Here is a 23,276-nt window from a genome sequence, read left to right as displayed (position 1 = left end):
TCACAGAAGCCTTTACAGAGTCTGAGTCATCTGACGCAGTCGCTGCACGTCAGTTCTCACATCCTCCCGTAAAGAATCCTAAGAGGAGCAACAACAGTAAAATCACTGTCAACTCACTTAATTTCATCCCATTCGACCTCCTCTTCTCTCCCCGGTCCCCTTCCCTCCTCTAAGACTCCCATCCTCACCGCAGCTGGTAAATATTTTTATATTGTGTTCCATTAGAAAGCTTTATTAAGCGGTCAGACAGCGCAAATGGCGCCTGGGAGCTCCCTGTCCTGTAAACAATAGAAAGGGTCCTGAAAGCTGCAGCTGAGCACAGTGCAGTAAACTAAGGTCAAATTAGAGAACTGTCTTGCTCTGAGCGAGTAAATATTTAAATGTGTTAGATTCACCCAAAATAGTCAGGGGCAAAAGTTTGGGGTGCTGTATCGGGAAAACGGTCATGACAGATTTTTTGGCTAAACAGGCAGAGCCCCATGCTGTAATTTATAAATGGATGTGTGTCAAACTGTGGAATTTCATGTAGATTAACAAGATGTTCATTATCAGTAAGAGAGATGTGATTTACATGTGTGATGTGTACTCATATTTGTTTATTACAGTATGTACCTCAGCACTTTTCTCAGGAGCATCCATCCCCACCATGTTGTCTCTGAAAAGCTGCTGAAGGAGCTGCACCTGGGCAACGCTGAGGTAGAAATCCAGACTGCTGGTCACATTTACCTCCAGAGAGTGGCCACACACCACCACCTCCTAGAGAGAGATGAGGTAGATAGTACAAGGGGAAATGAAAGAGGGAGGTTGGCAGACAGAGCATGAAAAACATTCAATAACACAACTGGATTTGTTTGTGACCTTACAAACTGCTTCTCCCTTTATGCTCCTACTCTGTTTAGTTTCTATGTCCCCTCTATCTGCTCCGTTTTGCTCAGTTGTTCCCAGTTCCCCTCTTCCCTCTGTGCTCTCCAGGGTCCCACCCTCAAACCTCAGCCTGGAGGCTACATCTAACAGGATATCACTCACTAACACTTTGGGTTGAACCGCACACACATGGGCCAGACCTACAGTAACTACACACAATGGTATTTGGCCACTACTGTGTAAACCTAATCTACTCAGACCCACAGTTTAAAAACATAAAATGCACTGCTAATTTCATTCAATAGCCAATCTAACACTAATATATTTGTTCTCATTTAGATGTATAAAACATGAAGAGTATTATCATTTCAACTATGATTTATAGTAATAGCTGTAATTTTAACACATAAAGGTCATAGAATCATAAGGTTGCAATAATAGTTACAGAACATGCTTGCTGGGATGAATGGGAATTTAAACAGCAGAATATAGATTGTAAATCAGTGAGTATAGGTTATAATTAACTAATTAATTATTAAATAAAGACAGCTGTTACATTTGTGTGGTAAGGGCAGGCAGTTAGAAGATATTTTATAGTGAATATGATTTTTAATAAAGAAATTGTTCAAAGTCTTGTTTGTCTTGGTACTGGCTTGGAATCTCCATATCTCAGGGAGTTATCCAATCACACTGTGTGTGTGTTATGTGTGTGTGTGTGTGTGTGTCTCAGTGCAAACTATGGATTAGCTGTTAGCCATTGTCAAGGGGCACGTTAGCGTGGACGGACGAGGCATCAAAGAGGCAGGAAGTCTCAGAGAGCTGTGCCAGAAAACATCAGCTGTATAAGCAGAAAGGTTTGAACTCTGTGGGTCAAAAGCCTCCATTACATGGTGGACTAGCTGAGGGATTCCTAATGAGGAAGTTACTGTACGTTAAGAGGCAGGACGTAAATACTTCTGACATCTCACATAATCAATGTCTTTTTCTGGACAACGGATTGTGAGAGTAATGGTTACAATCATGGTTGTAACAGGTCAGGGTCAAAGGGGACACGATGTCAGCGTAAGCAGTGAACGAACTTCTGCAATGTAGATGAAAGAAAAATATGCAACCTCTGACTGACCGTCAGTTTCGTAGAAAACCATTGCTTAAAGGGACAGTTCACCCCAAAATGGAAAATATGTTTTTTTCTTCTTACCTGTAGTGCTATTTATTATTGCTTTGGGGTGAGTTGGCAAGTTTTGGAGATATGGGCTTTAGAGTTGTGGTGCTCAAAGCACCAAAAAAAAACCAAAAAAACATTAGAGAACTTAACAGATATGTATCTTTACATAAATCTTGACTTGGTCATTCAAGATAACCCACAGACCTTGTTGTGACCAGCTTCACATAGGAACTATTTTCTCTCTATGAAAAAATAGCCACCAACTGCACATTTATCTACTCATGGAATAGAGGCACATGCTCATGATAGTGCAGGATCTAAACATGATCCCCGATGAAGGCCACTAGGCTGAAACGTTAGCATGGTGGTTGACATGGCCAGAATAAATTGGTGCTATTGAGATCGGTCAACTTTGTCTTGACCTTCCTTAATACCTTTTGGTATTCAGCAGTTGGAATATATGTTTTTGGTTTAGCACCAGAAAACAAAATACCAGGAAGGCGCATCCTTTCAAAGATTTACTGCGAGGCATATAAACATAATTGGCGACCTCCTTGGCTAAGCTGTAATGTTAGCTAGCTTATTTAGTTTAATTAACCTCACATCACATCCAAGGTCTATAAATAAAATATCAAGGCCTTCTGTGTGGTGATATCGTTGGAGGGTGTAGTTGTGTTAGGTGTGTTATCTTGGGTAACTGGATCATGATCAGAATGAATTTATGAGCACCACAAGCTGAGTGCCATCCAGTTCATTTCTATTCAAGAGAAGCCAGACATCTCTACAGCTGATATCTCCAAAACTTGGCAACTCAAACAAAAAGAATCTACATGGATAAATAGCACCACAGGTTAAATATGCATTTTTAATTTTGGGTTGAACTATCCTATCCCTTTAAGCAAATCCCTACATCTTTAAGATTAGTTGCCATTAATGATCAGATATCAAAGTTTGATGTTAAACATATACCATAATTTTTTTTTTACTGTTTCATTAGTTTGTCCCAGTAAAGATGAGTTCACTCTTCAAATACGAATACTTCGTAAACAGCTGTGTTGAGTCGTTACTGACCTCTGCCTGTCCGCAGTCTGGGGACAGATTCTTGCTGAAGATGATGGCTGGGGCAGCAGTCACCCGGACAGAAAAGTCAGTCAGGATTGGTGTCAGGATGGCCCGCCGCTCCTGGTGCCTCCTGATACTGAAAGAGGACACATACAGAAACTGTAAGCAAACACTTCAGACAGGCTCCATAACTTAATATTCTGTTTAAAACATATGGGAGGAATCTGGATATCATTACTGTGATTAAGGTTCTCCAGTTAGAGAGTTACATATCCTGTCAAACAGGTAAACATATAATAAGGCTGCAAATAATAACTGTTTTCATTCTAAAATAATCTGTCGATTATTTTCTCCATTAATCAATTAGTTGTTTAGTCCATAAAATGGCAGGTGAAAAATATCAATCTGTATTTCCTAAAGCCCGAGATGACATCCTCAAATGTCTTGTTATGTCTACAACCCAAAGATATTCAGTTTTCTGTCATAGAGAACCAGAAAATATTCACATTAAAGAAGCTGGATTCAGAGAAATGTATCCTTTTCCATCTTTTTTCGATTAAATTGAAGATCAAAATAGTTGGCGAATAATTTAATAGCTGCAAATAATCGATTAATTGTTACAGCTCTAATGTTTAATGTAGCAACTTAATGGACATTTTCATTTAAAAAGTATCAATTACTGAATTATATTTGAGTAAAAAGTGGCTAGTCCTGCTGTTGAAGTCATTGTAGCATTACACTGGAATAGAAACAGCAACCATAAGGGATCATGTATTCACTAACATCCCCCCAACCTTTATTTACTAATAATGTGTTATGATTACCAGACGTAAAATATTTGTTAGACTGTTCCATCTGCCTACGACTGACAAGTCAACACAACACAGTCAAAACCACAAAATGTTCAAAACTGAGCTTTTGTTTTGCCTTTAGCTGACAGGCAGACACACATTTCAAACATGCTCTGGCTTTTTAAATTCAAACCAGTAGGACGAAAAGCTGAACTCACAACAAGAGACTTCAAAATAGATTTTTTCTTGCAGGCCAGACCTGTGAAATATTCCCAGAAGTGAGCTTTTTCACATTTCTGGTCTAACACATTTGAGCTGGAAGCTTGAGTATGGTTACAGAGACAGAGTGAGACGTTATTTGACAAGTCTCAATTGGGAACACCCCTTAATTGTATACACACGATCAAATGGAGACCTTCTCACATCAACTCTCTCCATTTCACTAATGTTCATTCCCACAATCAAGTCATATTTGTGGGAACATTTGTTAGAAGTAAAACAAATATACCAGTGGGCTTTATAAGGTGGTGTTAATTGCCACATCTGCTGCTATTAAAACAATCAAGTGGTACGACTTCCAATATTTATAGTTGGCTAGGATTATAAAAGGCCCCATTTCTAGGTGGCCTAGAGTACAGTACTTAACCAGAGTAATATCATATTCACTTCTGCTACACAAATGTGCATTACCAGTGCCCTTAAGGGATTATTTTCTGACACATTTCTTTGCATAGAGAGTTTGAGGGAGGCCTAATTCGGAGGTGAAATGATCTGTGAGGCCAATTGGTGTTGGCTAATCTCCCCTCAGACAGGGATTGAAACAATGAGTGTCTCGTTGCAGGGGACAGGTGCTATCATTCATCAGCAAGGCTAGGGAGGCGTGAGGCTCAGTTTACCAGTAACATGGGGTCCTCTGACTGGGCTGGAGAACTCTGCGTGACTGTGTGTGTGAGCCTTTGAATGGGTGTGGTGCAAAGTACAAAAGACGAAAAGAATGATTTTGTTTCCATGCAAAGCCACACAGTGTGTACAGTAAATGTAGATATCAGCAACATGGACAAAAAAGAGAGAGGCCTGCACTGGGTGGCTGACAGGCAGGGCGACGGAGAGAGTTCACGGCTCCATGACACAAGGTCTTTCCTAGCCGGCAACTACACACTGTGACGAGGACAGATCCTGTCAGTGGATCCATGTTGCTGGAATTTCCTCACAAAACCTCAGGAAGCCAACTGAAGCCACTGCAGATCCGCAACTACTGGAATTGAACCTGAAAAACTGAGGAGTGAACATGCCACGAGTCCAAAGCTGGAGAGGGAGAGGGGGGTATCGATGTAGGGAACAAGGGAAAGGTGTGAACTTTGGAAGTGGTGTGTGTCAAAACTTGTTACAACCGAGGTGGTGTACTTCTGCGGGTGATTGCAGCAGACAAGTAAAGCTGTGAACTTGACTCCCCTTTCCACAGAGTGTTGGAACATTCTAAATCACATGTTCAGTTATGACTCCGTTGTGGTGGTGGCTGATGGTGAGGTATACAGTGTATGGAGCACACAGCAGTGCAGTAAAGCAAAGCTCGTTTTCCAACAGAACCTCCTGCGCTGCTCCTGCCACGGCAAGGAGAAAGGGGAACAAGGAGGCAACCACAGCCACCCTGAATGATTTGTTTTGGAAGCTAGGACTGATAGTTAGGGTGAAATTCAAATCCTCAGCAACAACAACAGCTTTGACCTTGTCAGCATGAGCATACAGAAGCTTACTGGTGTGAATCTTAATTATTAAATAAAGATGAGAAAAGAAGCTAAAAATGTTAAAGCTAAAAACATCCTGATTATTGGATGATTCATTACTACAACACTCTCCACAAGCACCTAATCACTGTCAAACTAAAGTGACCTTTGTAACAGTATAATACTGTGTCAATCCTTTGAATACTGTTAAGCTACACGTTAGGTCATCCCGTGATCAAGTTCTGAATACAAATCCAGACCCGCAGCTATAGTATGTCTTAAGAAAGTTGAGTCTACTCAAAAGGCATTCAGCATCTTCTGGAGCCCAAAGTGTGAGCCCAAAATCTCACTTCATTGCCCTGTCAGACAATCTGGCCTTGGCACAAGGCCCATGCAGCCCTGTTTTCATCGACCGAGAGACAAATTGAGAGTAAAAAGAAAAAAATAATGTGAGTGGACTGAGCCTCAGTAGTCCCTTGCTCATACGGGCTCGTCAGACTAAGAGTGTGAGACTCTAACGCAGGTCCAAGTCCGCTACTTACTATAAAAGGGCTGTTTTACAACAGACCCAGGCTGCCACGGTTAGAGAATGAACAAATGAGGATTCTGGGATAGATGGTCAAAACTAGTGGGGAGACAGAGGGAGAGTAAAAAGTTCAGGGTGGTCCGGTGATTAGAAGCACCATCCCATAGGTCCACTCCTTGTTGAAATGTCAAAAGCTCCTCTTACTTGCTCATTTTGAGTCACTCTGGCTGACAACATCGAAATGACTACATGATCGCTTTTGCCATTTTTTCATACTGATGTTTGCCCCATTTCTTACACAAGTTTTAAGCTCAAAAGGGTGTAGTCAGCACCTTAAAGGTGGGCAGAAATGGAACATTATATTACTAATTATTTTGTCATTAGTATGTATAATAACCTGAAACTAAGAATCATCATGCTTCATTACCTTTGAAAGAGCCTTTTATATCTAAAGAGGGAGCGGGTCCTCTTCCATGCCATGTTCCATTTTTCTACAGTAACCCCAAAATCGACAAACCAAACACTGGCTCCAGAGAGGGCCATTTGCGTTTTTTTCCCGTTTTTGGTGGCCACCGTAGGAGAGGGGAAGATGAGCGGTGTTCAGTTGGATGCAGTCTGCAACCTCACATCCAGATCCCACTAAATCCTAAGCCTAAATCTGCCTAAAAATATGTATGAGCTCAACCTGGAGGAGTTAAAAAAATCAAACTTTTTAAAAATTTTGCCCATTTTTGCCTTAATTTGACAATAACCAACAGAGAGCTGGCAGGAAATTAGGGGACAGAAATGTGTGCGTTTGTGTACACAGAGTAAAGAAAATATCAATTTTTATGATAAGTAAGTATGATTGTCTATGTGAACGTGTGTCAGAGAGTGTGCTCGAGTGTGTCTGTATCTGTGTGTGAAAGGTGTGTGTCTCAGCTCTAATGACCTGAGAGCTCTTAGTCTCAATCAGACCTGTGTTGACTCTGTGCTGCATTCTTCAACACTGGCTTATTTTTTGTTGACAGGGAACAAATCTGGACTCTGTGATTCTGTGATTTTTGGACGTGTTCCCTTTCAAAACATGAGCGGAAAAATAGGATGTGTGGCCAAACAGGCTGTTACACTTGTGCTTGTTTTAGCTCCCAGGTCCATAAAAAAATGACAGGGTTTGTAATTATGACTGTGCATGGAGAGGCTCCATGATAGGGAGCTAACTCAATAACTACATGCTGCTCCCACATCAAGACTGATGAGATACATCTTGGGACATTTGCAGCAGATAATACACACAGCACCTGACTCAGAGTGTAACAATGTAATCTAGCAGCAATGCCAATTTTATTTCCTGTGGTCATTGTAAGGGATTCATCCAAATAATTGCATGGCATAGAGGCCTCAGTATGCGAGGCTTTGTCTTTACAGATATTATATCTTACTATTAAGACTTACTGGTGATGAAAAACATCAAAACATGCTTTTGTGGAAAATGCTCAGTCCAAAGTGACAGCTGCAAATTGCTTCCTTTTTCCACCCAACAGTCTAACACCCAAAGACTCTTCATTTACTGCCATAAATGCAAAATAAAGGCTGCAAGTCCTAACATTTAAGAAGCTGGAGCCAGCAAATGTTTGACATTCTTGCTTGAAAAATGAAGGAAACAATCAATTATCAAAATAGATCATTTTCTTTTGAGTGACTAATTTTTTGCAGCTCTAGCAGTTAGCAAATAGTTGTGTTGTGTAGGTGCTTGTGGTGGAAGTGGTTGCAATGATTGCTGCATATATAACAGATGACAGAACATTTTGTAAAGTCTGTTGAGATAGAGCTGTTCATATAGACCCAAATGCAATTTAATTCTGTTGGTTGAACGTTCACAATTTTACAATGTATACACGAAGATTACTGTTCAAAATGCACCAACAATTATTTACTATATTAACAGAAACAAAAACCTTCTGTGTCAATAATTTCATTGGTACCAATGTATCATTTGAACAACAATAATACAGCATCATCTTCCCCTTGGTCTTAACATGCAAATACTGACCTGCTGGCCATGTTCCACTCCAGGGCCGGGTTCTGGGAGCTCCTCTCACTCTCCACTGACACACCTCCTTTGATTCCTTCTTTCTCTGGCTTGAGTTGCTCCCACTGAGCCGTTCCGATGTTGATGGACTGGAGATCGACCTGGTACTGACGGTCCTCCACCTCTGAACCTGGGTCACGCAGGATGCCGAGGTTCAATGCACGTCTAGAGCGAAGAGAGATTAAAAAAAAGTCTATTTAGCTGAGTCACTTTATAAATTATGTTGTTCAATAAAAATTATTCATGCTGGCAATAGACAAGGTTTTTACTTTAACTCATCATTCTGCAGAAAATACTGATGGCACAGTATAATAACTGTGGAAAAATGACACCATCCTTGTATAGATTGGTTCCCTATAAACCTCACTCTCACTATGCAGTTCGTCCTGCCACAGGGCTGTACGTGTTTCCCCTCAGCACTAGGACCTAAGATGGTTCAAAACCAGCATTCCTTTCACTAAATCAGTCAGTAACGAAACCTGCCTACTTATTACCACAATCGCGTGATATACTCTGCCTTTTCATAGCACTAATATCAGGGTTTCTTGGTCAAATATTGGATTCTTATGGTTCTTTTCTGCTTTGGAAGATAGCCAGGCTGCTAGCAGTAGCAATGTTGCTAACGCTGTCTTTGCAACAGTGGGGCCAACAGTAATTCCACTTTATTCCACTTAATATGAGATCAGGTAAACAACGTATTGCAGGGGGTATTGCACATACACATTCAAAAAACATCTGTCTTAGCACAACTAACTTAAATGTATAAAACATTCATAGATTTTATTTATTGTTGTGTGGGTCACAGTTGGGCTGTACTTTATATAGTCAATTATAAATAAAGTAGATAAAGTACATGACTCCAGGAGTAGAGCAGGTAGTCTGTTATACTGAACCAGTAAAGAGGTTCTGGCAGGAGCCCCTAACCACTGCTGACTTCTTTCTTCCCTCTGCCCACTCAGTGGTTTAGTAGCAAAAGTTTCTTACAGGATGATTTATGACTAAATCAAAGCCTCTGGTACTTGTACAGCCAGGGCTTGAATAAATAACCCCAGGCCTCAGGTGAAATCATTTGCTTTTTATAAAGTTCTGATTTATGCCAGCTTATCATTGGCAGTAAACATTGCTTGAACCTCTGGCTGGACAGCACAGTAGTCTAGAGACTGGGGCTCTTACTGCCTCTCTCTTTCTATTTCTGTCTCCAGAAACACAGGACTTCTGCAGTATACACAAACTGTAATAAGTTAGTAGAAGAGATGTAGAGATATGTCAGGAGCAGGCAATGCCGTCTCTGTAGTCGAACTGCTACAGTTAAATGAGCAAACACCGTCCGATCAGCGCCAAGAAAAAATGATGTCATGTATTTTGCCTTTGAGAGACAAGATCCTGACGAATTCACGAGGCAAAAGAAGTAATCAAAATTCAACATCTGCATATGACATCAGGGCTTTCGGTTCATTATGATATGTTTATTTGTGCTGGTGAATTCAAATGAGAGCTTAAATGGTATAAATAAGGATTTAAAATGGCTACAGATGTAGCGGCAGCTTGAGTAGTCCCTATTTGTTTCGGCAACGTCAATGGCAATTTTCATATAGCGTTTCCCTCCCTTAGCCACACTGGAAAGGCCTCTACCAGAGCGTGATGTTATGACAATAAGCACTGAATACAAAAGCAATGGCAATGGGAGATCAGAGGTGTATAACTGGATTTAGTTGGATTTGTTGACATACAAACAAGTGAAACAGATCCTTAATCAACATTTGGAACCACATTTATCAACAGAGTATAATATAAATCAAACCAAGAGCCCTGTAAGATTTGGGTGGGATGTGTCAGTCTAGATTCATTAGGGCTTTTGTAACAGTACCTCCATCACCCTCCCCAACCCCAAACTGTATTTTTCACATTAAACAAACCACAGTTACCTCATATGCTTTCCAAATTATCTCTTAACTTCAGCTTATTTAGGAGACTCTCTTACTCACAATCAACATTACATGGGAGTCTGCAGCCAAGTCTCTGCATTGCTGAGCTGCAGGGTCATCTCCAATGACATAAATAAATATGATAAACATTTGTCTTGGTCATGCAGCCAGTGGAAACCTTTGTGATTTAATATCAAAAGACATATTTCAGCCAATCGCAGGAAACGAGAGAGCTTCATTTCTGACAAATGAGGAGGGGAGGAATTTTGGAAGTTCCCCTTGGGGTGCAATAATAATTGAAGCCAGATTTTCTTGCTGTACATGTGGGGGGAAAACACTGGAGGTTTGACATATTTGATTGGTCATGTGAAGACCACACTGCTTGGCCAAGAGGAATCAGAGAATGCATTGGAAAAGCACGGCACTTGCTCTGCCCACCAAACACACGGACGAACTAAAAACATACAGAGCAAGGCAGGTGGAACACACCCTTCTGCTGGGTCTCACATGCCATTATCAGACATCTGCCTGCCACTACCATGTGGGAAAGATGGAGCAAAGTGAAAATAACAAGTCATAAATGACATGCTTTTACAGATGAGGAAGGCAGGGAGGGAGGGAAGGGAGAGAGCGGGGAGAGACATTTTTCTCAAACACAAGTACTTAGTTTTTGCCCTTGTTCCTGAGCCAACCTTATTTTAATTGCAGGAAAAGACCACAGAAACATTATTTTTTACGACAAAATTCTGCTATTTATAAAAACGGATCAAAAGCTCTGCAGTAAGAACGCTCTGTTTCATGGCATTCATGGCTATTATTTTAAAAAACATTTCTCCCTCCTCTGACACAATTTAAACCCAATTTGAGTCTGAAAAGCCACTGGCCCGATTTCGCATCAGAGCTGAAATATGAGGGCTCCCTTCCAACGTTATTATGGCTCAAAGTCAAAGCCTCCATCCAATTCAAGCCCTCCAGTGGGAAACAGCAGACAAAATACTGAAGCCATGGCAGTGTTATGTATGTAGAATGCAGGACTTGGAAAGAGCGATTCACTGGTACTTCATCACTGAGAAAAAAAAAAAAAATGATGTTCCAAATTCCATTGAACAGAAGATATGCAGACACACATTTACAAATGGACAATTAATTGCAAGTTATGTTCCTCTGTTTAACATTCTTTGGGTGTATGCATGTGCTGGGCAGAGCATCAATCATGATTTGTGTTATTAAGTGGATGTGTGGGGGGACTGAGTGCTTAACATGTAGCAGATTTGGGTTGTGTATTGAAGTGGTAATGAGATTCAAGGAGGAACCTTTTGGGCACATGCAGAACACACCGCTTAACGCTCACATTAGGTAATGCCCATGTATATACTGATAAACGGCAAAAGAGCTCATGCAGAGACACACGGCTGCTGCATGCCATGGAGGCATTAGGCGTAACCAGTGAAGGATTTACTTTGCTGCTGCACACAACTTTGAAATAACATCCAGACTTGGGATATAGAACTTGCACGATAGGAGAGAACGGATTGTAAGAAAAATAAAGTGAAATACATTTAAAGAGGGTTCCACAGACACAGACTCATATTGAACAGAGCCAATGGGTAAATAAGTAAAAGAGCTTGTTGAGAAAGAGCGAAAGTGGAATCTTGGGAGAGCCTGATTACCATGCTAAGGTTCTGAAGGCTAACTGTGGTTCAAGGTTGTAAAACAAACCACAGTGGGATCTGGTTGAGGCTCAATGGTAGGAGTGTGGGAGCAGTGGGCTGTGTTACACAGTCTTGCCGAAGGGATCCTGTGGGGCAGAGTGTATCCTGGCCCTTGGCTTTAAATGTCCTCCCACCTTCTCCTCTCAAGCTCCATCAATCCCCCTGTCCCCATTCCCTGCCCCAAGCTGGTGGGGCAGGAAGCACCAGGGTAATACCAAGCGCCGCTGGCTTCTGGATCTCGTCACTCTGAAACCCGCAACCTGAACCCACAACCCCGGACCTGTTTTTCACTCCATTTCCCCAACAATCACATGCAATACATGTCTGCTTACACGTTCAACAGAGGAAGGAGTGTATGCATGTGTCTGTGAGTGTGTGCTGAAGAGAGATGGGGCCCTCTGTTTCTACTCTCCTGGTCGAACACATGTACTGAGTAGAAATTTCATTGAGATCTCAGACTTAATTCGGCCAAGTCAAGCTAAATTAGGTTTGTACACAGATGTGCTTTATTTCACGAGTGTTCCATGTTCTTTGTTTTGAGCAGACCCCAACTACTGTATATTTGAACTGAGAGAGCACATGCTGCATGAAACACTAACAGTGCACGTCTTACTGTGTCGTTTAATTTTGTGGCGAGGTCTCCACCACTTCATTAAAATGCAAAAGTAACATCCAAGAGGCAAAGAGTTTTTGTGAGACCAGCATAAATGGTATCACTCATCCATAAATTCTAAAAGAGAAAGTTTTCAATTGAGGTTTTGATATTCCTTCCTGTGGCTCCAAATGTTATTAGCCAAACATCATTAGCACCCAGCAGCTCCTTCATGGTATTTCTGTTGTGGAGAGGCCAAAGCTGCACAGTGGCTTCTCAATCTGCTTGCTATGACTCCCAGTGGCTTTAATGCGGAGTCCCACTGGGCCTGTGTGTGTGCCGAGGGGGAATTCATAAGCATTATGATTCATGAAACTTGCAATTACTTAGTGAGTTAAGCACCCCTGCCTACGGTGGTCCGCTCTGAATTGCCAGAAATTCTGCAAATTTTGAGCTGTGGATTTATGACCCCAGTCAAGTCCAATTGCTGTTAATTTGCATCTACCAATTATAGTAATTAAGGCTCTGAATTAGAACACTGAGCAGCCCTCGGAGTGCGAGGGGAAAATGATGTCGTGGAACATGGCGAGTCAGCATAATATAAGACCCAGATTTTGAGACCGCTGCTACTAAAATGATTTTTGATGGCTAGAGCTTTTTTCGACAGAAGTCTAACACAGTCACAGAAACAACATAATATCCAAGACAACAACGCCGCGACAATGCTCCAAATTTGTTGGCGATAACAAAGTACTTACTTGTCAAGTACAACAATACAAAGTTGATTGTTTTCACACTGGCACAATAGGCAATACACATAATTTGCTGCTTTCCTGCATTGTGTCAAGGCTTTGATGTACCGATAAATTCCCATGACAAAAACTCAAACATCTATTCTTTTTCAGCCCAACAGCATTACTCATCTCCACTGCTGCTCCCAACAGAAGCCTGTTATTCATTAGTCTGATTGCAACTTAAAGACACCCGTTCTCAACCAATTATATCATATTTACACAAGAGCTTAGCAGGAAACTATTACTTCTATATACAATACAAGCAGGGCTTAGCTCAAGCTCATACCACCCTCATGACAATGGTACATGATAATAAGGAGCTGGAAGAAACAGAAGAAGGCCCCCCGTTTACAATGACATGGTGTATACCAAAAGTCAGTATTTGATTTCAACATATCTTAATTACAGGAGTCATGTATCTCCTGCGTAGTTTACATGTCAGAGAAGTTATATTGTTATAAACACAGTCGGTATTAGACGTGTTGCTCTGAAGACACTGGCTAACATGTGCTCGCCATGATGGCCTGTTAAAGATGTCAGTCTGCCCGTGTAATTTATAGTCTCATCATGTACTAATTCAAAAATCTGCTTCTTGCATCAGACTTCCATGATGCAAAGAAGCCACGAGTGAAGACTGAACAGATATTTCACTTGGCTTTGGCTGATGTGTGTTTCATGGAATTCACACAGGCCAATGACTATACAAATTACACTGCTAATCTTTCATCATATTCCATGATTCACTGTACAGTAAAAACATACAGTTTGGTACAATCCCGGAGTGAACACTTAGTCATTTATTAACACATTAAAACAAGAAAGTATTTTTAAAGCCGTATAATATCCCATGTCCTTGGCTGTGCATTAGTCAGACCATTGATGCAACTCCAGACTTACATTTCAGTCTTTAGTATTCTGCAGTTTGTCCCCGCTAATAGCACTGCAAGGGCCATTTACTGAAACGTACAGATGTCGTCTCATCTCTACTGCTTCTGTTCTGCTTCACTTTAAAATACACACACACACACAAAATCGCACACACATGCACGCCACACACACACACACACACACACACACACACACACACACACACACACACACACACACACACACACACACACACACACACACACACACACACACACACACACTTTGCCTGGCCTGTTTAGCTTTAACTTTTCTCTTCTACTGCTTCTGCTTGTGTGTAGCTCTAGGAACGGAACATTCCTGGTTAACAGGGACATTAATTCACTGGCTTTTTAAGGGCACTGACTTCTCACCAGCGATGGGATGTAACCAAGTACATTTACTGAAGTACTCTCCATTTTCCTCTACTTTATACTTCCAGTCCACTACATTTTGGAGGCAAATACAGTATTCTTTACTCACTACACTGATTTGATAAGTTTAGTAACTGGTTACTCAGATTGCATGATACCTCAGAGCCAAAGTAACACATTTTTAAATCTAATTTATGTTATCAGCGATTGGATTAAAAAAAACACTGATTCTGGTAATTTAGAAAAAATTGATCCAAGGGTCAACTGACTATCGGCCCATAGTATACAGTAATTGCAGTCAAGTATGGCATTTGGTCACTTTATACAAAACTGCTTCTCACTTGATGCCTTCATACAGTTGGTACATCTGTAGTGGATCGACTGAAAAAGGCACCTATAATCCTCATTTGTGAACAACTGAAGCTGTAACTGACAGTTTGTGTGTGTGTCTGTGTTTTGTGCGCATCAGTCCGTCTTAGATCTTCAACTACAATATCTTCACTTGAACTTTCTGCTTAGAATTAGTCATCTGTGTGTGTGTATCACTGAAGGACAAAGCTACCATTTTTCCCATAAAACTGAGTGGGCTGGTGCTTGTGAAATCACTTCCTCTGTTAGCAGTAACAGATTTGATATGCTTCCTCCCGGCTCTGAAAACGGACATAATGTTGCTTTTATAAAACATGTCAGGCAGAGTTTTAGCAGCGGGTCCCTGATGCAGAGGTGTGAAGGGAATGCCTCGCTGACTTCCTCAGACCTCAGATTGAAACCAGATTTGTGTCCCCACCAAGTAATTTCACAATGACGTAATCCCACCGCCTTTTTAATTTGAGAGGCCTTATCTTTAATTAATCGCTAAACACATGCGTGGAATAGATTATTCATAACTGGCTGCAGTAGGGAACATGGCAGGAGTAGCCAAGGATCTGGCTTGCCCTCATATGCAGTCATTTTCATCAAGCTAAAGTAGAACAGGCGCATACCTCAATGCTACTTTTACACTAATTAAAGGAAAATGATCCTTTTGCTGAAGGAAGATTCAAGATCCAAGTCTGTTCCCGGTCTTTGGCAAGGCACTCAGGGGGTTCACTGGTCTGATTGACAAAGCCTGAAGTGAATAAATCCTCTTTTAAAACATGAAGGAGTCAGGATCACAAAGGACCAAAATCATTTATTCCAGCTGACGCAGTTTCAAGTAGATTGACAATAATAGATGATGCAGTGAGAACAATACTTGTACAGCTGCACCTCACATGTTGTATCAGACATGCGGTCCAGATTGTCACAACAGAAGAATACATGGAGCAGATTCCTCTTCTAATTCCCAAATATAAGAATTTACACACAACTGTTGAGTACACGTACGCTGGACTATCAGGACAAACGGGCGTAAAAGCATACATAGACACGAAAAAAAATCTATGGCCAAGCTGGAAACTTATTGTGCATTAAAACATAATGCTCACATGCACAGGCACATGTTCACTCTAAGATTTGAGTCTCAAACCAAGATGGTTACAGTCTTCAGAGCATTCCTTGTGATTTACTCCTGCACATAAATTGTACAATTCGTGCTCCGGCGAGGAGGGTGTTTTATGGAGCTGTAAAATTAGGCCCACTTTATGGATCCAGCAGCATGAGCCACTACTGTTTTTTCCACTTGATATTGATTAAGCGGTTCAGGATTGCCAAGCTGCTTCGTATTACTATGCACAGATGCGAATTGTGTGTATTTTTGAAGATGCTCATTTTTATCTGTGAAAATGAGGGTCTTTGGCAGAGCACTTTGAAGTTGATTACACTTTGTTTACAGCAATTATTGAATTCTGACGAATGTTTAAAGCAACCAGATTACATATCAAGGCCTTATCCTTCTTCGGATAAAGAATGAACATTTTCCTAAACAAAGTCACGGAAATGATGGCCATATTTGATTAGGTTAACGTATGCAACAGGTTTAGCAGACAGGCTGAACAAACATGTAATCCGATAGCTGAAACAGTAGGTCCTTCTCGTTGATGTTTGCCTTGACCTTAAACAACATTTTGTTCTAATTCAAATTTCCTTCCAGCAAACAAAGGGCGGAATGAAACTGAATACAATGACTTGCTGCTGGAAGCTCCCACATAATGGAATTAAAAACGTATGTCTAAATCACAAGCTTTGAGGAGAGACAGGTCGGACTTATGACAATATGAAAGAAGCTTAGAAACCCCCGGTGGAGCCCAATACAACAGGACTACAACCATCTTCTCATGAGATAGTGTCCAAATACTTTTAAGTCAGCAAGGAAAAACAGCACAAAATAATTACAATGATCTGGGGCACACATGCTTCCTACATCAGCTAATTCTTCCTCCCATATAAATGACTGCAGAGCCAGTGTTTATAATTCTGAAGCGGATCTCACATTCATCCAAACCGCTGAGTGTATTTATACAAAGTGACATTTCTATATGAGAGATTTCCCTCTTTTCCCCCCTAACTGTGGAAATCACATGGGGGGAGTGAACTCCTGTACTTACCTAATTCCACTACCGATGCTGTCGATTTGGGGCGGGAGAGGGAGGGAAGAATGGAGAAAAAGTATAGAAACAGCATGGGAGAATAAGACTGTGAGAGAAAAGACTGTAACTACATTTAAAAGCACAAGATAGACAAAGTAAATGTACCACAGAAGCAGTTAAAGGGGGGGGGGTAATAGACTGAGATGAATGCAACTTAGTTATTAGCCTGAGAATGTAAACTGAAGGTAAATGTTTTCAGTATAAAAAAGAGCTTAAAGGTGTCAGAGCAGACATTTTGACAAAAAAAAAAAAAGCAGTGGGGTTGTATGACGTGCATATCTATGGACAGTGAGAGGCAGCAGAGGTACCGTAGTAGGAAGCAAAGCCTTAGACACCTAAAATAGGCCCACCTATAAAAAACAATACCAGTTTCAGTGCATGCGAAATTTACAATATTTTCACTGCTCTGCATTGCTGTCAGATAGCCCTTTCCTTTTGCACTACATTTTTCTCAACCCTAGAACTTTCTTTTTCCTATGCATGCCGTGCACTGCATTATGCTGCACACAGGCTGCAGATTAGCTGTTTGTGTCAGAGTTTCAGGAATCTATTGAAGAGACAACAAATACAGGAAAATAAAAAAAATTGTAATTACGACAACAATAACAAAATGCTGTTCAATGTGGAGACAAGAGGATACCTTACGTGGTGGGTTCAGCAGTTCACTTCAGCAGGTGTCTATCTGGCTTATCTGGCAGTGGTTTTGTGTAATTCTCTTCAAGAAAAATGATTAATGAGAAAATATAGTGCCAGAGGAAAGGGCTGTCTGACAGCAAGGTAAAATGGTAAAAATATTCTAAACATAGCATACCACTCAAACTGATACAAATTGTTTAGGGTGTGCTTTTATGTTGGTGGCTGGAATATGTTTTGTTGCTGACCTCCTCTACAGCAGTTCCTCCTTCCTGCACCGGTACCCCTGTCTGTTCCTCCAGCAGGCCAACCACCATCTAACTGTAGGTAACACTTTCACTATGATAAGTACCTCTACAACCCCACTCAGAAAATCCGAACTATCCCTTTAAAGATGGCTCATTTCTATTTAAGTGTCCCAATAAGCCATGACAGTGCGACAGTCATGGCTCACTTTGTGTGCCACTAGTGCAAATTCATGATTTATAAATCTACAGCAGAGATGCAAGTTAAGCATGCACAGTCTTCTAATCCCTCCATTTAGAATGATCAGGAAACATGTTAACACTAATCACTATCCATAACGGGTGGGACCGTTTGTTCCCTGAATGATTTCTGTTCTGTTCAGCGGTGTCATCAAATAAGCTTGCTTGTCATTACGCCCATCCCACTGCTTTATTTGCAAGTCAAATGATCCAACTTTTGTGGGTTAAATGGGGTGAAAGTTTTCCACACTTCCTGTAAAAAATGTAGTGTAAAAAGGGAGAGAGAAGTTGAACAGATTATAAGTAATAGACGGAAAAGTCTTGTGAGATCTGGTGTAATTAGAATGCTCTCAACAGGTTGCAGAAATGGCTACATATCAGAGACCTTCAAGAGGTGAGACTTGGAATAAAGGCTGCATTCAATCAGCGTCATCTGGAGCCTGTCAAACTGAACATGTGCAATGACAGTGTTCTCTAGGAATCAGCCTGAGCTTGATTGTCTCTGTGCTTGCTGGTACTGCATCTTGTTCCAATAAGGAGGAAGAACCATGCAGAATGTAAGAACCACAAAGGGGAAAGAGAAGCTAATGGGTATGAATGTCATGGAAAGTGACAGATGGGGAAACTGCTGTGTGAGACAAAGGATGAGTAGAAAGACTCAATTGTAGTAATTACGGAAGGGTGCATAAAAGAGAGACAATTATAGAAAAATTAAAAGAGCCACATTCATGTGGATGATAACATTGATAGTGTCCTGCTACAACACCTCTGCCCCTGGCTTTCCGCTCTCTCTTTTGTTGCTGCTTATCTTGAATCATCTTTATCATCTTTGCAAAGTTCCCTCAGCAATCATTTTCTACTCTTCTTTCAGTATCCTTCACTCTCTCCTCCCTCCCCTAACATATCCTCTCTTGCCAGTCTGTGTTTTGGTACAGTGACTCCAGAACAGTGGGGAGGAAGTGGCCCCTGCAGGCCAGGCTCCTGACAAACCACAACTCTAAACAGGCAGTACTGTGAAAATATGGCATTCAAAAAACACCATGCCAAAACTTCTGACCGCCACGCCAACATCCAAACAGCTGCAGGCACTGAAAACCTTTAATGAGAAAAAACAAAGAGAAAGAAAGAGATTGAAAAAAGGGACAAAATAATAAAGGAAGTAGCAGGAGGGGAGTTAAAAATCAAAACCATGCAAAGCAGAGCTAACATGTCACCCCCTGTGCCTTGGTGGAATGGAGTTTCTACCCCCTGTAGAAGTCTTAGAAGTGTACTGAACAGAAGAGCATGTTGCAAAGCAAGGGGCTACAGGGAGAACATGAGTGAGGGATGCTGTCGAAAAGGAAGGAAGGAAGGAAGGAAGGAAGGAAGGAAGGAAGGAAAGAACATGGGAATGAGTAGTGCTTCTGTTGAGCAGAAAATCTGTACAGAAACCAGTCCAGGTGTAAAGAATTATCAGAGATGGCACATCAAACAGGCCTCTTTCCTGTAGCCCTAGTGGCAGGAAATGCTCTACAGCATCCTGTGAGCTGACCAGAAGAAAAACTGACGAGAGGGAGCAACGTGGAGACCACATAAAGTGGGAGGTGAAGAACAGAAGAGGGCACATGCAGAAAATGTTCAACAACATCCTGCACAGAGGAGGGACTCGGGAGATTAGGGGACAGACAGGGGGGGATAGGAACATAGAGAGAAACAGGAGAGGGGGGAGGAGGAGAGAATCTGTAGAACAAGGGAGGGAGAGTAAGGAGAAGTGAGGAGAAGGTAGGAAAACATCCTGTGAGATGACTTGGCACTAGTGGGCTGGGTGGAGGGAAATAGGAAGATTGTCGGATACATGAAGACTGAATCATGTATAGACAGGGGAGCAATACAAAGCAGGCACAAAGCTGAGCTGGGACTGCTGGGTGGAGGGGGAGGAAGAAAATAATTAAGGGCAGAAGAAGAATGAATTGGCAGAAAGCACACTGGAGAGAGTTGAACATTGTATTTGGAAGGGTTTAATGATACAGAGCAGAAAATGTTACAAGTGCTGTGAAAAAAAATCTATTCTCCAAGCTAACATTTTGCAAATATGAGTCCACTTCTCTCTCAGTATCTCTCTATTTAAAGCAGTTACTAGGTGCTTTCATTTTTCGGCTCATGTGGACAAAAGCACCATCGTCTCCTGTAGTAAAGATCTTAATCATTTATTATCATTTGTTTTGGACGTGAGAGACAAACAGAAGCAACATTTTAATTTTAATACTATTTTTCTCTTTTAAACACAGCTGTTTGCTGGATGCATAGCAATGAGGTAATGTATCTATTGAAAAATCTTTCTAATGGCAATGTGAAATTAATAACTGTAATATGACAATGATAAAACAAAGTAACCTTTCTTTTAGTAACATTCATTCAACATTTAGTACCTTTCATATGCCTAGGTTACACTCCTACAGCTACTGTAACAGATTCTGTTGCTCTGTAACAGTAAGTTTCTTTGTTGAGAAAGCTAAAGTATCAACCCTCCCTTGTGATGTTATGTATTAATAATAATTAGCCTACAGCAAGATATACGCAGCTTGGCAGTAAGGCAAAAAAAAAAAATTACTGTTATAGAACAGTTGTTCTGCTACTGTCTGGCAGCGTCATTCCTTAAGCTGTGAGGTTCCTCAATTCATTTTCAGCACTTAGATATAAAAAATAGTTTACATTTTTGGAATCAGAACCAGTGGTAGGCATAAAGAAGAACTATATGGAAACATATAGAGACATAACCAGTTAAAAAGTTCCTGGTAATACATTTCAGAAGCTAGGATTTCTGCATGGTACTGTAAAAATAATAACTTGAAATTCTCTATATATGCTCCCTAATGTTCTTAGTTGGCTTCATGTGGCTAGGATACAATACTCTGATATACTAGTGACAGGTTAAATCATGGACAGATAAGTAATTCCACTGTATATGACTCACACAGAAAGAAACAACAGCACAGTGAGATTTGTGTGTGGTTGAAAACACATTTGATGTCCTTGATGTGCATAAGTGTTAATCTCTAGATGATCCGTGCTACTCATACTGGCTGTGTGGCTGCTCTAACATGTTTACATGGGTGGTTGTAAATACACTTTTTGAGCAGTGTGTGGTATTTTGTCTGTGTGTTTGTGAAGGGGTTTGTGTACTTCTCTGTGAAGGGTGACATGTCAGGTTGTGATGTGTGACACTCTTGTCTCCTTGTGCTGCCTGTCCTACATGTGCCTGACAGCTGGATGTCTCCCTCAGCCTTCAAACCAGCCTTCTGCTCCTTAAAAAACTACTCTGTGGCTTTAAAATGCTAATAATATCAGTCCATTACCAGTCTACACATAATGTGAGGCCTTAAAAAAAAAAAAAAAAACTCCCTTCAAAGCTCTTCAAATGCCTTCTCAGTTGTTAGAAGAGGAGATGGAAAAATATCAAGGGGGAACATTGATGCTTTAAACACTGGCTACTCGTCATTACTGAGGAATGGAGCTAAGTCCTGCCAACAGTTGGACGTTTCATTTCAGCATAAATATATGGCGCAAGTTAACATTTTTTGCCCTGGTTACATGTGCAAAACTAGAGCCGTGTATGCGTGCAATGATTAAGTGACAGGGGTGGGGTGCTGATTGGAGGGCTATTGTGTGTGTGTATTTGTGTGTGTGGGGTAAGTTATGGAGAGAAGAAAGGGGACCACCACAGTAGAGTTGTCTACACGGTGGCTTCACATTTCTCTCTGTGGTTCTCTCAAACCTGCAGCTGAAGTAACATGACTGACATTCTCTCTCTCACACACACGCACACACACGCACACACAAGCACGCACGCACGCACGCACGCACGCACGCACGCACGCACGCACGCACGCAGACTGCATTCTGTTGCAACGTTTCAGCCTCGCTTCGTATATACCTGCCAGCCGGCTAATCTTGATCCCATGGATTAAAGCTGTTGTGAGTTTAACAGAATTATTTCAGTGTAGAGAGTCACTTTCTCTGTGCCACCCTTGGACAATCTACTCCTGTTTGATTTGGATGGTCTACAAAACACGATGCCTGTAGGTGCATATTCATAATAATAGCTTCTTCAGCCTCTATATTTGGTTCATTTTCATCATACAGATGTTCAAAATCGCACATAAACCATGACAAAAGTGTGGGTACTTAAATAAATGAAAACTAATACAGTTATAGAGGCACTAGTAAGGTTTGTGAAGAAGTCACTGCCTCAAGACCACAAAAACATCACAAAAGATATTAAATTTCCACATACTGCGTTTGTTACTTTAAGATGAATATTTGTGCGTGAAACAACATGGTACAAAAGTGGCAGAACAAGACTTAACCTAGGGGGACTAACCAAACGCATACAATACATCCGATAATATACAGTGTCCATGAAATAAGCCACATGGTATTGAGCGGTAGTAAAAACAACTGGTAAAGACCAGGAGGAGGAAGACAGTTTTGAGGCCACTTTAGTGCCAGCCTCTGGTTCTTTCAAGTCTGGTTGGGCCTCCTGGGGTTGTAATGTGCCTCTTATTACACAAGTATTAGGCAATTACACCACTGGTTTCACATTGGCTTCCCAGAGCCACAGAAGCGCTTGTGGCTTCACACATGGACATTTGAAAGCATCTGCACATTCCTTCTTTCTTGAGGTTGACTTTTTTTTCTCTTTCGTACTTCAACTCAATGCTCCAGTTGACTCTGCTCTGGTCTGATGTTCTACTGTGTAACGTACTGGTAACTGCCACTTGGCAGGACACTGACCACACACACACAGATACATATAGGCACATGTCTGTTTACAAAGAATTGTACATGTGAAGAAACTTAACATCTAGGCTTCTCCTCTACCATGTTTATAATCCTGTAACTATTCGGCATAATTTGCCAAAGAGCTACAGTAAACTGCTGACAACTGTAAGATCTCTACAATGTAACTACACACAAAGTATTACTTATCTGAGAAGTAAAGACAAGTCGCCAGAAACTATCTCTGCAAATGTATCTTCTCAGACCTCGCTGTGCATATCAACACATGGCTCAAGTTCAGCTATTTACATGAAAATCCACAGAAAA

General features: G+C 41.1%; 1 protein-coding gene across 3 annotated transcripts in view; it reads right to left on the bottom strand.

Annotated features, from left to right (window-relative positions):
* vps13b (vacuolar protein sorting 13 homolog B) overlaps positions 1–23,276 on the bottom strand; it is a 347,536-nt gene that overhangs the window by 111,605 nt on the left and 212,655 nt on the right. For all 3 annotated transcript variants that reach the window (XM_084357862.1, XM_084357860.1, XM_084357861.1), the window contains exons 32-34: positions 8,165–8,368; positions 3,101–3,227; positions 613–756 (exon numbers count right to left, since the gene is read on the bottom strand). In XM_084357862.1, coding sequence (XP_084213988.1) covers positions 613–756; positions 3,101–3,227; positions 8,165–8,368 — 475 coding nt within the window. The remainder of the gene's footprint in view (positions 1–612; positions 757–3,100; positions 3,228–8,164; positions 8,369–23,276) is intronic.

This window comes from Pagrus pagrus (genome assembly GCF_965226575.1).
Source record: "Pagrus pagrus genome assembly, chromosome: 7".
Taxonomy (NCBI): domain Eukaryota; kingdom Metazoa; phylum Chordata; class Actinopteri; order Spariformes; family Sparidae; genus Pagrus; species Pagrus pagrus.
Note: the sequence above shows the minus strand (reverse complement) of the source record. Positions and strands in the feature narration are given on the sequence as shown.